General features: G+C 39.8%; 1 protein-coding gene across 1 annotated transcript in view; it reads left to right on the top strand.

Moving 5' to 3' along the window:
- Positions 1-1431: 1431 nt before the first annotated feature.
- Positions 1432-19088, top strand: part of HEATR6 (HEAT repeat containing 6) — a 36306-nt gene continuing 18649 nt past the window's right edge. Inside the window, exons 1-9 of the mRNA XM_063112360.1 lie at positions 1432-1650; positions 3940-4047; positions 6185-6325; positions 7044-7159; positions 8004-8118; positions 11274-11375; positions 12341-12478; positions 14430-14725; positions 15528-15705. Coding sequence (XP_062968430.1) covers positions 1432-1650; positions 3940-4047; positions 6185-6325; positions 7044-7159; positions 8004-8118; positions 11274-11375; positions 12341-12478; positions 14430-14725; positions 15528-15705 — 1413 coding nt within the window. The remainder of the gene's footprint in view (positions 1651-3939; positions 4048-6184; positions 6326-7043; positions 7160-8003; positions 8119-11273; positions 11376-12340; positions 12479-14429; positions 14726-15527; positions 15706-19088) is intronic.

Raw genomic sequence — 19088 nt, 5'->3', positions numbered from 1 at the left:
TAATGCCTAGTGGGGCAACAGTTGACTATAGAGCTCGAAAGCTGACAGACAGATAAATGCTTCCCCTTTCTGTTCCTCAGGAGGGGGGCTCTGAGAGCATTCTGGAAGGCTTCCCAGAAGCTCCCAAGGATTTGGCAGTTACCCCTTGCAATGGCCAACTCAACAGCACATATTAACATTGATTCTTCTTCCTTCCCTGTTCATTACTGAATAAATCACCCACCTATCAACCTTGTCTGCTTTCAAGGAACCCAGACTAAAACATTCAGTAACTAGGTTTCAGCTTCTGATCTTCTCTGAGCAAATGCTTGAATAATATCACAAATACATTTATGTGCATACATACAACATACATCCTAAGAATGAGCAGTAATATACAAGGATAATGGAATATAAATCCAAGCAAAAACATAAACATTTCCCCCCAAAGAAGCCCAAAGTCTTCAGAGCACTAGCTCTGCTAAAGCATACCCCCAATTTTCATTGCTGAACAGAAACATTTTATTCTCAGGATAAAACATACACTCAGGTGACTTCAGGGTCTTCCCTAAGAGCCAGGGGTGAGGATTTACTTTATATTTGCATAAGTCAAAAGGCCCTGGAGGTGGTTTTCCCAGTCTGCCCAAATGTGAAAGTCATTTCACCCCTTGGGTGACTGAAAACTGGTTATAGCTTTTAAAGTGGCTATATTTTATTTTCCAGCTTCTTGCCCTTAGGGTTTCAAGTTTCAGAAAATCTTGGGGTGTCGAATCTCAACCAGGTCACCCTTGGGCAGTTTATATTTTACATGGTTCACTTTGAACTCCAAAATTACTTTTCTAATGGGATGAGGAGCCTCATGATCCACAGGAGGATTCACATTGCGCAAAGGGGAGAAAAGGAAACAAAGAGTGCGGTCAGCTGTCACTTAATAACAGGAAAGCTGCCCTACATTCCATTGGCCAGGTTTTAATCACATAGCCATGGCCAACTGCAAGGTAATGTAGCCTTTATTCAGGGTGGTTTTGTGCTTGGGGAAAAACTCAGAGGTTCTAATGTTACAGAAGAAGAGTAGAAGGCTGTCGTAGAACTAGCAGTTTCTTCTAATGCCATCTGCAGCAGCCCCTCTACAACTCCAGCCCTAATCTGAAACTCTAGTACTAGACAGAGTAATTTATCAGCCCTGCCCAGGAAGAAACTTTCTGGAAGAACAAGTCTTCTGGGAGGACAAATAGAGTCCCCACCTTTCAGTCATGGCTCAAGCCGAGGTGAGCGGCAAAAAATCACCAAGTTAATTTCTGATAAACACTCACAGGGTACTAGTCTGAAGGGTCCCGTAACTACCGAAATCCTTCTGCCTCTCCTCTTGTTCCAAGTAAGTTATTTCCGGAACTAGCGCGCAGAACCTGGGGATGCCCCGGAAGTATTTCCTCGCGATCTTATGTAGGAAAGATGGCGGCGGGGCATGTTTCTGGCTCGCTGCGGTACGGAACGCTGAAGGATACTCCGCGGGAGCCACCCCCAGAGCAGAGCAATGGGTTCCGCCGCTTGTCTGCCAGGCTCTGCGCGTTGCGCCCGGATGACAGCAGCTCCGCTCGCACAGAGATCCACCTGCTTTTCGACCAGCTCATCTCCGAAAACTACAGCGAGGGCGGAGGCGTGGCCCCGGAGGTAGGCGGCGTGCCGGTGGAGGCCGAGGGCCGCGCCTGCTGGCCTGGGTGGGCCCCACTCTCCGGGGAACCCAGCCGATAGTCCGCGCCTGCCTCTCCGGGCTGTTCCCATCCCCGTCCCCGATGGCTCGCTTGCTCCCTCCGGCCGTGGCGCATTTTCTGCCCCTCTTCATGTGGAAGATCCTTCAGTGCTTGGCAAACTCGCATCTTTCAAAACGCTACTTGATGACTGCTGGTCTAGTAGCATCTTAGGTGTCATATCTGGTACCACCTTCTCGGCCCTCCGCCCCCACTCCCTCTCTATGCATCCAAAACACTTTGCAGATAAAATTCATTATCTTGTTTATTGAGTACACGGTACACGGAACATGTACCGTACCGTGCACGATTCCAGGAGTCTTCGAACGTGGATATTATTAGGACTTTTTTACTAATGAAAGTACTGAAGCTCAGAAAGATCCAGTGTCATGTTGCTGGCAAACGGCAGAGCTAGAATTGGAACCTAAGCAGTCACAAAGTCCCACCCTGTTCTTCCACGCTAGCTCCTTCTCCCTTGCCTCCACTTTTCACTGTGAGCAATCTTGTTCACACACATCAGGGCTTGGATACCACTTACTGAGTCCCTGAACTGAGCCAGTCATACCACGGCCTCTGGTGCTCGCAGGCACCTCGGAGTTAACAGTTCCTAAAGATGAATATATTATCTCCACACACGCACTTCCACCCCCAACCCATCCCACGTGAAACACAAACATGCACAGTCCAGCAGGTCACGCGAGGCACAAACACTGGTTCTTCCTTTTCTTCATCCTACTTCTATCCAATCCAGATTCTTCAGAATCTCTCTTACAGGTTTCTCAGTCCATCCCTTCTCTATTCCCATTGTCCTTGTTGTAGGCCCTCAGGCAAGATGACTCTTGCCTGGACTATTCCACTGGTCTCCTCTAACTGATCGTCCTCCTGTTCAGCCCTTCTCTTTGTTCTGTTGCCAGGGTGGTCTTTTCTTTGATAGAGAAAAGAAATCTGATTATAAAAGCAAAAATCTGATTTGGGAAGATCTTTCAATATCTATTGGTAATGGTTGAAGCAAGTTGCATAACAGTTTATACAGTATGAGACCAATATGGGGCTGAAGTGGTGGGAGATTTTAAAATTGTGTATGTTTATATATGCAAAGTAAAAGATCTGAAAGACTTCACAACAAAATAATAACGTGTGTCACTAAGGATTAGAGAGTAGTCAGGGGACTTTTGCTTTATTTGTATACTTTGATATTTTTGCAACAAAATATGTGCCTTTCCAGTCTTCTCTCCAGTCATTCCCTTTGCTTGTGATGTGTTTTTTGTTGTTGTTGTTGTTGCTTGTTTTTTTTTTAAAGATGACCGGTAAGGAGATCTTAACCCTTGACTTGGTGTTGTCAGCACCATGCTCTCCCAAGTGAGCTAACCAGCCAGCCCTATATAGGGATCCAAACCCGTGGCCTTGGTGTTATCAGCACCACACTCTCCCAAGTGAGCCACGGGCCAACCCTAGCTTGTGATGTATTTTGATGTTTTGTCTGTCTGGCAAATTTCTACTCATCCTTCAGATCATTCCAGATTCTGCTTAAAAATCGCCGTCACAAGGTATCCCTAATTAGCATTTTCCATAGAGTTTGTACTTAACTCTTTCAGCACTTAATTCATTTTAATTATTTGTGTTCATTTCTGTCTCCCTCACTAGATTGTGAGCTCTTTGAGGTTCAGGAACATGTTTGTTTCACCTTTGGAGACCAAGGACCTAGTATACTACCTGGCACATAGTAGGTGCTCAGAGCCTTTTTATTCAGTAAACATCAATGGATGAATGTATAGTGTGATTTGCAAATAGGTTCCTCTTTTTTTTTTAGAATTCCCCAGTGTTACTTAAAATTCATATGTGTCATTTCTGATTTTCCAAATGGCATCAAAAATCTGGTTTGCTTACTTTTTACTATTAACTTCAGTGTGTGCTCTTATATGCCAGAAGCCTTTCTTTGGTTAATTGTATTGTCTCTACATATGTAGAAACTCTGGAGTCTTTAGCCTTACAAAAGTCATACTGATTCTTTTCTTTCTTTTTCAACACATCCTATTTTTTTGCTGTCATTTCATTTTTTTCTTAGTTTCTGCCTCAAGTTTCACCTTTCTCCATTCTTGAGTGTGAACATTCCCTTGTATTTTCCCATTTTACTATGTTTTGGGAGTCTTCTCTTGGCTAATAAGTATGTTACCTCATTACCTTTTCTTTGACTTTTTTTTTTTTTTGGTAGGACATCAGTGCTCTTCTCGTCCAAGCTTGTCGACTGGTGCCTCTTAATCAGAATCATCTTGTCAGCAAAGTGTCTCAGCTTATCCACCATTTACTTAACAGATTACAGGTAATCATGTATGTAACTTTAGAATTCAGATCATTATCTTTGAGAAAAAGTGAATACCTTTGGAATACTGCATCTGTGGTAGATATGATAGGCTGGTCTTTTAAGATGCCGTAGGAAAAGCAAATGCCTTGATACAAATGATATTAAGACAAATATAGCTGACAAAAAAAATTCTGCACAGTTCTAGAAAATTTGTCCATTGGAATTATTCCTTTCTGTTTGGTTCAGTAAACCAATGTCATTCAGACCCCCCAGTGTTAGAATTTTTCATGGAAGATGTATTTGACCAAAATATATCTAAGAATAAATTGAAATGATCCCCCACCTCTTTCCCACCAATATTTTTCCCCTTTCCCAAAGCTACCATTTTTATGGTCTACTTTTGATCCTCATAAAACATAAGTGGCTTGGGGGCAAGGGGACACCAAGATAAAAAGACCCCAGTTATTTATATCAAGGTCTGTACCACAACTCCCCTCTCTCTAGAAGCTTTCCCAACTTGCTAAATAAATTGAATATCTTTTTAAGCATTTGAGAAATTAAGATGTACCACATGAGATACCACATGAGTATGTGAATGTAGTCAAGAGCACAAAACATCAATTTGTATTATGTGAACAAGGATGCTTTTGGCAGCAAGAAACAAAATAATCAACCTGGAGTAACTAAATAATAAACAACATAAAGAAAAAAAGAATTATCTCACGTCACAAGTCCCAAGGGAGGCTCTAAGGGCCCTTGATAATAAGAGGCTTATTGGCATCTTCCATTCTGCCGTCCTCAGTGTGCGAGTTATCCTCAGCGAGCATCTCACACAGCCATAAAAGGGCTACCTCAATTCTAGGCATCCCATGCAAAAAATAAACATAAGTCCTGCTTATTTTGTGTCTCTTTTATTTCAGAGTGAGGAAATTTGTCCCATAAACTCTCCAGCATACTCCCCTTATATTTCACTGGAGAGACTTAGGTCATATAAACACCTCTCTGACCTGGTCTCCAAGCAGGAGAATATTACCATGAATGGCTTAAACCAGTGGTTTTGACCTTTGACTGCACATTAGAATCACTTGGAGGACTTAAGCTCCCTGGTTGATTACAACTTGCAGCCAAAATTGTCTTACACCAGGGTTTCTCAGCCTTGGCACCATTGATATTTTGGATCAGAAAATTTTTTGTTGTGGGGTCTATCCTGTGCATTGTAGGATGAGCAGATCCTTGGCCTCTGCTCACTAGATGCCAGTAGCACTCCTCCAATTGTGACAATCAAAAATGTCTATAGACATTGACAGATGTTTTCTGGGGGTCAAGACTGCCTCTGAGAATGATTTTCTTAGACTAATTGGGATTTACCCTTGGTTCTAATGTGGAAGAACTAGACACCCAATAAAATCAGTGCTCTGCCAGCCCGGAAGGAGGAGATGGCTGCTGGTTAGGTAACCAACAGTGTCTCCTAGATGAAATAAGGCTATTTTCAAGTTTTAAAATTTTCACACGGGTACAGCATGGCTTCTCAATGTTCACTGTTCTCAGATATATTATCCTTGTAACACTGGCGGTTGGAGAAGTTCCTGATCACCTGTGGCACCTATAGCCCTTAACCAATTTTCTGGGATTTGATGACATTCTGTCTCAGATGTCCATTAATTGATACTTGGATTAGCCTAGCCTGTCCCAACAAGATTATAAACTCTGTGAGGGCAGGAATATGCCATTTCCTCATGCCGTATTCCCCACATCATGCTACAGACACAGTAGTTATTTAGTAGATAATTTATTCACTGTATATTTGTTGAGTGTTTACTATGTATAAGGCAACTTAATTGAATTAAGAAATTTCAGTGGATTGAGTCTTCCATATCTAGGCTGCCAGTGTCTGGTTAGTTCAAGGAAAAATTACAAGGACTTTGCTAGATTCTATTTTGACTGGAAGGACTAAAGAGGAAGAAATGAGTAAGACCCTAGGACAGGGAGAAGGCCCCTGTCTTGATCAAACTTTCAACGCCTTAAGAGCTGATCATTTGACACAGAAAAGATGGACATTTTCTGTCTTATGCAGCCTGATTCAGGTAAGCATACATGTCTGTAAAAAGATAAATGTATTTTTTTAAAGTTAGATGATTTTTTTTTTTATCGGTAGGTGATTGTTGATGAGCAGAACCTGGATTTCCTGTTGGCATATACTGTTTCAGCTATTCAACAGTGTAGTTCCTGGACACACATGGAAATTCTTCAAGCCTTGGCAGCTCTGGTTTACTGCAATGGCTCAAAATGTCAAAAGGTAGTTTAGACTGTTTTCTTTCCTTTCAAAGGCTAGGATCACAGGCTCTGGAGCCAACAGACCTGTGTTCAGGTTCCTATCCTTCCACTAATTAGATGGGTTAACCTTGAGCAATCCTTCATCCACTCTGTGCCTTGTTTCCTCATGTGTAAGATAGTCGCTCTGAGGATAAAGTGAGAAAATTCTTGTAAAGCACTTGGCACTTGGTAAATATTAACATTTTTATTATCATTACCTGTTCACTATGCAGCCAAGACTTCAGCAGTTACCTAGGCTGGGAGTGACGACTCTACCTACTGGTTTTTGGCATATCGTTGCATATCCATCTGAAAGTTTTACCCAGCAGCTAGTCTTTTGGTGCTTAACTGCCCTTTACAGCAAACCTTTGAATAACACAGATTTGAGTGTGTGGGTCCACTTATACATGGATTTTTTTTCAATAAATAGATTGGAAAATTTTAAGTGACTACTTAACTACCTAACTACTACTGAAGTAGGGACACAGTCTCCCCTCACCCTCTCTCTCTATAGGCTTGGGGGGTATAGTACGGCCTAGCCACAACCCTGGGAAAGTTATACAGAGATTTTAAAGTGGAGGTCAGTGCCTCTAACCCCCGTGTTGTTCAAGAGTCAACTGTAGTTAAAAAAATGAAATCTGACTATAGAATATTTTTCTAAAGCTTTTCTTCAACCGACATTGACCATTATTTTGTTTTAGTACCTGCCAGAACTGCTGGGCAAGACCGGACTCTTGATGAAGTTGAGCGACTTGTCTCAATCTGACCCTGAAGTCAGGAGAGCTGCCCTGCATTGTATGGCAAACTTATGTCTCAGGTATGTGGATCCAGTCAGTTTTTCCATTAGTAATAACCTAGGGCCTTTCTTGGGCCCTTTGTAGGTGGGTTTAATCTGTCTAAAGCCAGAGCCAACTTAGAAAAATAACTTATTTGCATTCCCCATTACTTTGCCAATAAGATCATCTTATATTGTTTTTAACTTTAATATTGCTTGTAAAGAAAGCTTATAAAGAAATGAAGGAAAGATAGACTAGGACCATATCTCTAAAATATGGTGAAGGTGATATATGTGCAATATGTCAAGGTTTTATTTTCTTTTGTTGTATATACTAACCAGATTAAGTCTTTTATAAGGATATAGTCATATGAATTTAAACTCTAGCGAGATTTATTTGTCAAGGTCAATTTCTTCTATTTTAAGTAGATGGAACCAATCCCAGTTGCCCATTCTAGATTCAAGCGATATGCAATAGAAAATGAGCAGCACAAACTTGAACTTGTCTCTACATAGCACAGTGTTGTCCAGTGGCTGGGAAGGCAGGTTTAGCTATGTAGTTCTACCTTGACAGGACCTGTCTATATTATTTCCCTCTTAGAAATGAAAAGCAGAACTAAAAATGATTTCTCTTTCTCTATGGGTGTTCCACTACAAACTTCTACAACCTTTCCCTGGGGAAACCATTTTTCCTTCTTCATATTCATTCCAACCTGTCCCACAGCAGTAACTAATTAACCAAAGTGCACCATTTTCCATAGTCCAGTTGCATTCAAGGGTATATTCCAATTCAGTCTGTATTACTGCTCTTTTTAGTTCTTATTCTTTTAGAAGTGACATGTTAAAGGAGACTGAGTTTGAATTGTTTTCCTGGTATGTGTTTTAGTGTGCCAGGACAGCCGTATTTAGAGGAACCCTACCAAAATATCTGCTTCCAAGCTTTCTTGACCACTTTACAGTCTCCAAAATCATCTGATATGGACGATATCACATTTTGCATGGTAGGTGGGACTGTCACTAATCTTGTGAATGTTACAGATATATTTAGATGTAGGAGTAGAACAGAGGCTGTCACTAAAAAGTTTAATTTGGTGGCTGTATTAGTTTTGTCTAGAGATATAGGCCTAACTTACATAACCTTTCTATAACCTAAAATGACTGAAATCATACCTTTTTGGGTTTAAATTACAAGAAACTTTTTATTTGCTTGTTTTGTTTTGCTTTTATTTTAGTTTTACAATTCTAGGTTTTCAAAGAAAACTATCTTTATTCTTTTTTCTCCTGAGTATAAAAACAATACAGTCTCAGGCTAGTGACTGTCTTTAAGATGAAAGGGAAGAGAGTAGATTTCCATAATACTTACAGTATTTTATTTCTTTAAAAAAGATCTGATGCAAATACAAGTATGACAGCTTGTTAGCGTGTTTTAAATTCGGAGTGAAACATGTTAAATATTACAGACCTAAGATAATGAAAGTTCTTTGTAATCCCCTGTCATATATAACCACTGGAGACAGTTTGTTCTGTGTGCCCTCAGATTTGTTTTCTCCATATAAACGAGCATATTTACAATTTTTATTTCTTTTTATTTATTTATTTTTTATTTAATATTATTATTTCTTTATATTCTGTGATGTTCTTGGGGAGCAGTTGGGAGGAAAGGGGACAGGGGAAAGGGGAAGGAAATGGGATGGAAGAAGGAGGAAGGGTGGGATTGAGGCTTGTGGCAGCCCCCTCATTTCCACAGGGGAGACCAGGGGCTTCCAGCTGTGGCTTGGTCATTGCCAGGCTGGGTGCAGATGTCAGGCGGGTGTGGCAAAAGCCCTCACCCCCCAACCACCCCAGCTCAGAAACCCAGGGCCCATCTTGCTGCAGCTCAGTGGTCATCACTGGGCTGGTTGCACGTGTCGGGGGGGCATGGCCAAGGCCCTCAGGTTCCCCACTGCCCTGGCTTGGGAGAGCCCGGAGTGCTTCCTGCAGCAGCTCAGTGGACCTCACTGGGCTGGTTGTGCATGTTGAGGGGGGTGGCATGACCGAGGCCCTCAGGCCTCCCACCACCCTGGCTCAGGAGATCCCAGAGTGCTTCCTGTGGCAGCTTGGTGGTTGTCTCTGGGCTGGTTGCACATGTTGGGGGTGTGTGGCTGAGGCCCCCACCATCAGGACTGGTTGCGGGTGTCAGGGCATGGCTGAGGCCCCAGCCCTTCCCCGTTTCTGGCTTGGTAGCCAAGGGGACTTCCAGTCCTTCTAAGTTTTATAGGTGTTCTTTGGTGAAATGATATTTTTACTAGTTAATATCAAACTTTGTCTCTGGTTGTGAGTACTTTGGTTATTCTTTCAGTTCTGTGTCGAAGTATATGCTGTTCCCACCACTTAAACTCTGCACTGGAACTAATTTGTTGTCCTTTGCTTACTTCTGAAATGGGGGAACTTCCTGTAAGGACCAGTACTTGAGCGCTGTGGTTGAGCTAAATTGCTGCTTTGCTGCTGATTCCCTGGGGAAGGCTTTTGTGCAGCTCAGGTTTTAATGGTTGACTTTATAGGTATTTCTGGTCTTGTGAGATCCAGTGCACCTGGGTTGTATAGAAACTCTGGTCTGGGCCTTAGTCTTTTCAGCAAACTGCACCCTGTGCAATTTTATATTCCTGACCTGTCTCCTCTGAGTGGTCCTGTGCTGATTTGGGGGCAGATTAAGCTGTCCTTGCTATGCCCCAGTGTTCCCCCGGTGGGTCCATTTCCCCTACCACCCGTGCTCCAGACACTTCCCATGGGACGGGCTGTGCTCTGGTCCCTCATGACGACTCACCAGCCTCTGAGTGGCTCCTTTTTTTCAGTTGTCATGGCTCCTTGCTCCTATGTGGGTCCACAGGACCCCTATTAGTGGTCTTGCAGGACTGGGGACCCCCTCTTCTCCCCTGCCGCCTTTAAGCAACTTCATCTGAAGGGCACAGCTGTTGCTTTTGCCATCTCCTGCCCTGTGTGCTCAGCAGCTCCAGCCTAGAAGCAGCCAGGATTTGAAATATCGGAGCGGTTTTTTCTTTCTCTCATCGTGGCTTCTCCCACCTTCATGCACTCTGTAGGTCTCCTCCTCTTCCCCTGAGCTCTAGCAGCCCCACGTTGGCTGCTGTTGCTTTTTAATAGTTGTACATTGGTTGATTTGTGGGAGAGAGTGATGCTGGGGACCGTCTATTCCACCATCTTAACCAGGAGCCCATATTTACAATTTTTAAATGGGAGTGTTTAATATGCTGTTTTGTACCTTTCTGGTTTTGCTGAAACTTAATATCTCTTGGACAGCTTTTCAGTACCTATTAGTATACCTCATGTTTTTTAATTGCTATAGCTGGGAGACCTTGGCAAATTACTTAACATCCTGGAGCTTCCATGTTCCTCTCTGAAATGGGATCGATGTAACTACATTGTAGGATTCTTATGAGATGTATGTGAAATAAAGCACTTAAAGTGCTTGGCAGAGAAGAAAATAAATAAAGTTCTTGGCAAAGTGCCTGCTATTATTGTTGTTGAGTTTCACATTTAGAAGAGGGTTAGCTTCTTATATAATCATTGTCATAATCCTCAGAATTGATGACAATTCAGATTATTTCAATTTTTCCACTATTTTAAACAGGACTACAGTTCACATCTTCCCCACGTGTGGAGTATTACTTAAGGACAGAGTCCTAGAAAGGAGATTACTGAGTCAGGAAATTAATCTTAATTAGAATTGCCCTCCAGAAACCAAGTTTTTATCATTTATCATCTGCTCCCACATATCTCCCTTTGCCTATAAGGGCTGCTGAGGTTGCCATGTTACAGAGCTTCCCCACTTGCTGCCTCTTTTTGTTATTCCTTATCACATTCTTCCCAGTCAATATCTCTTATTTTTTTTCTTGCTTACCATTTGTACACACTGGTTTATAACACGTACAATAAGAGCAATCGCTAAGAGTACTCTTTTCTTCTAGAATATAATTTATAGTAGGTAGTAGTAGAATATATTAAGTCTGTTCTCTGGATCTTCATCTCTGCTTTGTGTGTGTGGGTCTAAAGATTTTCTCATTATCTAGAGATTTTTTGTCTCCCATCCTAAGTGGTGCTAGAAAGTTGGTCCAACCAAATTTTACTCTGCCTTCTTAGTTGGTCTGCTTTTCTCCCTTAGTTGTTACAAAATGCGTTAAAAGGTATACAGTCACTTCTAAATGGCGGGAAGATGAAACTGACACAGACTGATGAACTTGGAGCTCTTCTAGCTGTGCTAAAGGTGAGGCAAGTCTTCATTATGATTGGTGTCTTTCCTGTTTAAGCCCCAGACATAAGGACTACTTTACATCATTCAAAGGCTAACTTTAAGGTATTAAAAGTTCTTATATATATTTTAAGAGAGTAGAATAAAATGTTCACATTCAAGCACATTTGAAGCATACTTCAAGCATACAGGAAAACAATAAACCTTGATTTAATAAATGTGTCAAAACTTAAGAATTATCTATGAATCTTAGGAAAAGAAAAGGTTGTGAGTTATGATCCGTAGATAATTTAATTAAAGATGATCTTGATCCTGCTTGTACCTGTTTGTACTTGAAAGAAGACCAGGACTTCTCCTGGGCATTCTCTTTCACGTGGTAGGCAGCCCAGTCAAGACGCATATCAGCAGGCTGCCACTGTTAGCTTCTGAGCCTGCCAGTCAATGAGAAAGTCAGGTTGGCCTCTCTGGGGACCTGGCTATCTTCAGTTCAACCAGGAAAGAGAAAGAAGTTTTGTGCTGGCCTCAGGCGACATCACATGTGACAATGTAGCTTTATCATGACTAAAATTTTAATTTTTTCCTTGTGCCATTTCTCATACTCCCAGATCAAATAGAGACAGATTGCTACATGTGGAGATAGATAACTAAATAAAAGTTATAAATTGGCAAAAAAAAAAAAAAAAAAAGAAAAGAAAATTATAGATAGGTAAAAATGATTAGATAAATTTTATAAATAAAAATAATAAATAAACTAAAATCAAACCCAATCTAATCTGACCAAACCAGATTCAGCTGGAGGCCAGATGAGATTAAGTTCTTCTTTAAGCCCTAAACCTTTAAAGTAACTATTTTGTGTCCTATTTTTATTTTCTTCATAGACTTTTGAATATTAATCTGTTTGTATTCTGATCTGGAACATGAACAATTCTGTTTTATGATTTATGTTTTGTGTATGTGTGTATTTCCTTATTCATCATTAGAAATTCATGTTTCATGGACTCCCTGGACTAAACATAGAGATGCCCACAGTGTTATACCCAACTCCGCTTCCTCAGTGTGATGGTCGATCACCTGTCAAACCACAGCAGTCAGAATCCGGTGCTTCTCGACCAACTGTGGTACATTTATATCTATTTAAATTTAAGTTTTGGATTGTTTTTAATAGCTTGCTATGTGTGTTTCCTATGATTTGCATCACTACTGCCCCAAAGGCCCACTTGGAATTTAACTTCAATTTAGGGTTTTCAGCAAAGTAATTTTAAATTCATCAGACTGCTGAAAATGCCAGTTAAAGATTTCTCAGAGGTCTAGGCAATGTGACAACTATAAAAATGAGCATTCACTTTATACTTTTAAGCCAAGCATCCTCATCCCCAAAATGCTGAAAATTAAGGATCAACAAACTTCTGTAAAAGGCTGGCTAGTAAATATTTTAGGTGTTTATGACATTTACCAATTCTGTCATTATAGTGCAAAAGTAGTCATAGACACTATGTAAACAAAGGGTCATGGCTATGTTCCAGTAAAACTTTATTTACAGAAACAGGCTGTGGACTTGGCTGGATTTGGCCTTTGGGACATAATTTGGCAATCCTCTGTAGAATATTAGAAGCCCACCAACAAGTCAGCCCACTGTCTCCACACTCCTTACATTCACCAAATTTCCCAGCCTTTCCAGATAGCTGCCATCTCCTCATGCTTTGGTTGGAGAACATGGAGCATACAGATGTGTGGCCAAGGTTTTACATGCAGAAATGTAATGCCTGATAAAAATGTTTATAATTAGAAATTCCTTCACCCATTCATTTATTCAGCATTTACTGAACATCTGCTTTATCCCAGACATCTTATTGAGCATAATAGACTCTAACTGTTCTTAGGAGTTTGGGGAGAAGGCAAAGATGAATAAATAAATAGCTACACTGCAATATTATGATTTCTTTCATCAGAATATTCACAGGGTATTCTGGGAACATTCTCAGGGCCCCCAATCTAAATGGAGGAAGAAGAAGAGACTTTTTGAAAGTTGTGGTGGCTAAACTGGGACTCTAGAGTGAGTAGTGGTACAGAGAAGGAAGAAAGTGTGTTTCATTCAGAGAGGAAAAAAAGGTGCAGAAACATAGAAATGTGAGTGTGCATAGCCCATTTGTTAACTTAGTAGAGTTAAGAGTTTTAGTTGCGTGGACGGGAAGTGTGGGGCAAATGTGTAGGACAGGCCAAATTGTAAGGGTCCTGTTTAGTATGCTAAGAATTTGGGTTTTTATCTTGAAGGTGATGGAGATTCATTGAAGAATCTTACATAGGGGAATGATGTGATCAGATTTGCCTCTTAGAAAAATCACTGTGGTAGCAAGTAAAAGAGTATGGGTCTAGGGCCACATTAAGTCCAAGGTAGAAGTAATGTGGACCTTCCTCCCTCAAGGCCAGGGACTTTGAGATTGCAGAGGAAGGTACAAATTCCAAAGATATTTGGATGTCAGAAAGAAGTTGAGGGAAAAAAAGAAACTGGCTTTTACTTAATATCTACTTCTAGCCCCAAGGCCCTGAAACTTGTATGTAATGGATTACGCTCTTTGTCTGCAGGCATGTAGAGTGGTATGAGCTATGTATCCTATTTTAGAGAACCAAGAAAATAGGCACTCAAGTCTTTTTCTATAGGCTTTAATTCTCTTGCAGAATCCCAGTTGGGAAGGCTGAATGCTTTTACAACAACTGTGCTAGGTTAGTGGCATTAGCCTTATACTTACAGATGGTAAAGGTCAAGCTCAGAGAGACTGATGATTTGCCTAGAGTCACAGAGGTAGAATTTAAACCCAGGCTGCATGTTTGGCTCTATCCCATGTATTTCATACCTTGTTTCTTCTAGTCCAGAAGGGTGTGTGTAAGCGCTTAGATTGTGCCTGATGCGTAGGGTATTGAGTGCCACTTTTTTCTTTTCTCCTCTTTTCTTCTTTCTTCAAACTATACTTTGGGAACATATTTAGTCACTTGCAAATGAAAAAGTACCAGTGGTTCAGTGAAAAGGTATTTTGAAATAGCTATCATGTCTTCATTTGCTCCTAAAATCAGAATAAAAAGAAAAAATCCAAAGTAAAACCAAAGAAAATCAAGCAAGGAGAGGAGGAAGAAGAATCCAGTGGTGAAATAGAAGCAGCCCCAGGCACTGGCACGGACAGAGTGAACCTGCGTGAAGGGAGACCTCAGTGCTCCTCCTCCCTGGGTGTCCAGAGTTTGCCTTTAGATGGAAGTAGAGATGCAGAAAAAAATCGAGTCTCTTCACTCTTCAGTTCCTCAAGTTGGAAAAGGGTCAGCAGTAGTGAGTCAGACTATTCTGATGCTGAAGGAGGCATGCAGAGTAAAATGAGGTAGTAGTGTTTTGTTATGTTTTTATACCTTATGGTCTAAGTTGCATGTGAGTCTATAACTTTGCTTACAAATCTGACTGCCGCACATGATTTAACTTGAAGATTCTCATTTATGTGGGGCTTTGCATTACTCTAAACATGACTTCCTCTCTTGATTTGCCTTGATCTCCCTGGAATACTCTTTCCTTTCCTTTTTTCCCCTTTTTGTCGTGTTAACAACAACTCATCTTGGATATAAGTTCAGAAATCGTATTCTCTGGGCAACCTTTTCTCCTCCCCACCACCCTTCTCAATTCTGGCTTAGGCACCCCTCCTATGTGAACCTTTGACTTATCCCTGCCTTAATGTTACAATGTGTTATAGTTATCTCTTTAATTGTCCTTCACTGCCATTAATAAGCTTGTCTAGGGCACGGGCTTTGTTCGTGTCTGCCAGCCTCAGCAACTGGCACCTACATAAGGTCATTCAGTAGATATTTGTTAAATGGATGGATGGATACTCTGCAGTGTTTCAAATCTAACACAAGTTTCCTAACATCAAAATTTTGCCCTCCTATTCTCTATCTAGTTGTGTTTTTTAATTGTAAGCCTTAATTATTTGTTATATAAGCAACTTGCTTTAACATGTTTTGATCATATTTTGAAAAAAAATTTTTTATAACTTGTTGACATCTTTAGGGATTATTCAGAATGTTTAATTTCTCAATGTATCATTTTAATTGGCTGGAATAAATGGACTTTATGTTTGCAGTTTTTAAAAACTATTTTTAAACTTTTTTTCTTCCTTCTCTTGGGTATGAAAGGTCTTATCAAGCCAAAGTTCGCCAAGGAGCCTTAGCTTGTTTTCTTTCTACTATAAAATCAATAGATAAAAAAGTTCTTTATGGCTACTGGTCAGCCTTTGTTCCTGATACACCTGAGCTTGGAAGCCCACAGTCTGTGTCCTTGATGACTCTTACATTAAAAGATCCTTCTCCAAAGGTAAGAGCATTTAAATTCTAAGCTTTATAATAGGAAAATTTTTGGAGTCTTTGTTGTTTTCTCTGCTTTATCTGATCTTATCTGAATAAAGCTCCTAATACTGATCCAAGTTCTGACTTGAGAACCATTGGACAGCCCAGAAATGGGCTTATGTGAGCAGTGTATTGAGGGAGATCATATAGAGGTTGCTTACTGCCCAAGGGCTTGCTTAAAGCCTGAGCACATTGAGTTAAAACTTTGGTGTCTCCATTGAGCTGCACTGACATAGCTGTGCATCTCTTCCTTTTATGAAAATGTTTTTTGCCCTGATATTTATAATAGGAAAAAATCAGAAATAGCTTAAACAACTCAATAGAATATCATGATACCTAATGTTTATAATGTATAAGGCTTAGACAGACAAATGCTAGTTTTATGAAAGCATAGGATATAGAATTGTATATACAGTAGGATCCCAACAATAGTTTTTCTCTTTCAACTTTTCCATATTTTTCAAATCATGTGTAATAAATATTTACCTATTTTAATGAGAAAAGCTTAAAAACAAAGAAAAAATGATTTGGTAGTCATAGATAGCTACAGCAAAATATCCCATAGCTAATCAAATATTTGCCTCTACTTGGATATGTTAACTCCTTTCCAGAAGTTATCTTCTTAACCAAGTAAGGAAAATAGCCTGCTATTTAGATTCTCCTCACAATAATGAGCATTAAAAAGTCATGGTGAATGTCATTTAGGTGTCCTCAGGTAACCAACCTCCCCACTTGAAGTGAATAGTTTTAATTAGGATAATATATTATTCCTTTTCTATTTTTAAGGTTTTCTCTTGAAAAAAGGGGGGGGGTTAGTAATCCACTATACAGTGGAACCCCCTATAGTCATCTCCTTGAATAGCTAATTACTATATAAGAAAACTTCTAATGACCCTTCCAAAGCTTTTACAGGGTGAAGGGAAAGTTAGCCTCAATTATACACAAAAATGCCTTTGGGGTATTTGAAATACCCAGTATCCTAAGTAGTTAAACCAGCAGAAATTTTGCAGATCAAATTAATAGTGAGTGAGAACCTGGGAGAAAAACGGAAAATGAATGGTGGCAAATAAATCAGTAATGAAGTCATTCTAGTAATTGAAAGGAAAACTACTATAAAGATTAAAAAAATATATGTATTTGAAGACCCACCAGCAAGGGGGAGCTGTCAGCAATGGCCAAGGAGATAGTGCTGTGGAGCACGTATCAGCCCAAGTTAACCACCCACATTGTAGCTGCCCAGCTAAGGAGATGTGGGACATGTGGGTTTAGGACATGGATACAGAGAAGTTATGAGTTCATATCTGATGAAAGTGAATTGAAATAATTGTTATGGTATTTATGTCTTTATATTTTAACAAATGCTTACATTTGTTGACAAAGTGCCATGAGAAATTTTACATATTACAAAGTAGTCTTATCAATCTCCTTGATTTGGGCACATTTAGATTGTGTTCTTGGTGAATGCAAGAAATGTGATGAGAAAAAAATGGATATAACTTCCTTCTGGAGATATCCTAAGTCCAGCATAAAAGCCACGTGAAAGTGCTAGACAAATGGAAAAACCAGTCCTTCTTCTTAAAGAGAATTTTTAAAACGGTGAAAAAAACGATTAAAATTAGTTCAGTGTAATGGCAAGTGAAATGATTGTACCAAGAGATTTTCATCAGCTATTAACTTGGAAAGGTGTAAATAAGTGTGGTGATTATTGTTCACAATGAGGCTTGGAACATACCTCTGCAAACTGTCCGTAGTGTAATTAATTGTACACCATGACATGCTAGAAGAAAGTGTTGTGGTAAATGATGTCCGTGAGAAGAGATGTTATGTAAAGATGTCTAGAAAGTTATATGCAAAAATTGAAAGTACCTGTTCATGTAATTAGGATGGAAAAGCATTCTGGATTGACCAGAGCTAGATTAAAAGGAGCAACTATATCTATAGGCAAGGTGGTCATCTTCTCAGGTGTTCATCGTGTATGTAGAATTAGGTGGCTGGAGTTTCTCTCAGCCAGGATTAAGCATAAGACAGTAATAGTGTATCTTATCATTGACGGGGCTCAGTGATTATAGTTTTGAGTTCAAGGCAGCTCCAGTATGACCTGTGGTAGATTTAAATGGAAGCACAGTTTTAACTGGTGTACTAAGAAATTTTCCAAAGAGAAATGGACAGAAGGAAAAGTGATTGGACTCTTCCAGACAGAATGCCAACAATAGAGGATACTTTCAGGAAATTGTAACATGAAATCCTAGAATGGCTAATTGGGAAAAAGAAAACTTATAAATTCCCTTTAGAATTTGGCATTTGGGTGGTACATGGGAAATTAACACGTTTCCATGTTGGAAATGTGCTTCACATCTTATATATTTCTAGGAGGGACAGAGCAAATTATCAATAAAAATAATGACTAATTTAAGAGTTTTTGTATATGATTTCATCTTAGATGTATTATGCAGATATATCATCAAGACTTTGGTCTAAAGAGCAAACTATAGGGCAAATGTTCCTTTTGGTACCTTGAGAATTATCCTGATTTTCAAATTTCATGATGATTATTTATTTCTCTTTTAGATAGCTATGAAAAGTGGAAACAAACCAAAATCTAGAAAATAGATAGCTTAACTAAAAAGGAGAATGAAAAGGTTGGAATTTTTGACTATCATGGGATGGTAGATAATCAGGTTTTCTCTTACATGGCCAACTAAGAACAGATAACCTTTGCTTGGATGTCTCCAAATCTAGAGACCCTAACACAATGTTCAAATGCCTCTACCTAAAATACAGTCAGCTTTGAGAGTGTGACCCAATAAAATTAACCCCAAAACACGTGAATCATCAGTACTTGGACAAAGGCAAAGACAAGAGCAGCCAGGTGCCCTGCATGGAGACCTCAGTGGTACCCACTCCAAGCAGACTTCTTTATCACCTTTCCAGAAATATTCTGTGACCAAACACACATAAAAGAGAAAAAGTTAGGATTGAGTGAGCTACCCCAGCACACATTTCTGCTGCACTCTTAAGTAGTAAAAAAAGGAAAAGTACTTTTCTGTTTTATTAGCTTTAGACAAGACTTTAGCCTTCATGTCCAAAGAGGTGAAACTACACACTAGTAAAACTGAGCACACTGATGTTTATAAGATTGAAAAGTCTTTCATCCATCATTGTAAATGTTCAGACAGTAGAAACTAAATCAACAAAATGATCTCTCAGGATCATTAATTACATCAGTAATTTCTACTGAAAGTGCTGATTAAAACTGGTAAACAGGATATTAAATGTTGATATAAGAATAAATGAAGCAGAACTTGAACCAGATTTAGTATCATAAGTAACAATTTTGTAATAGCAAAGATA

This window comes from Cynocephalus volans, chromosome 10, assembly GCF_027409185.1.
Source record: "Cynocephalus volans isolate mCynVol1 chromosome 10, mCynVol1.pri, whole genome shotgun sequence".
Taxonomy (NCBI): domain Eukaryota; kingdom Metazoa; phylum Chordata; class Mammalia; order Dermoptera; family Cynocephalidae; genus Cynocephalus; species Cynocephalus volans.
The sequence above is the reverse complement of the archived record's forward strand: the minus strand, read 5'-3'. Positions and strand labels throughout refer to the sequence as shown.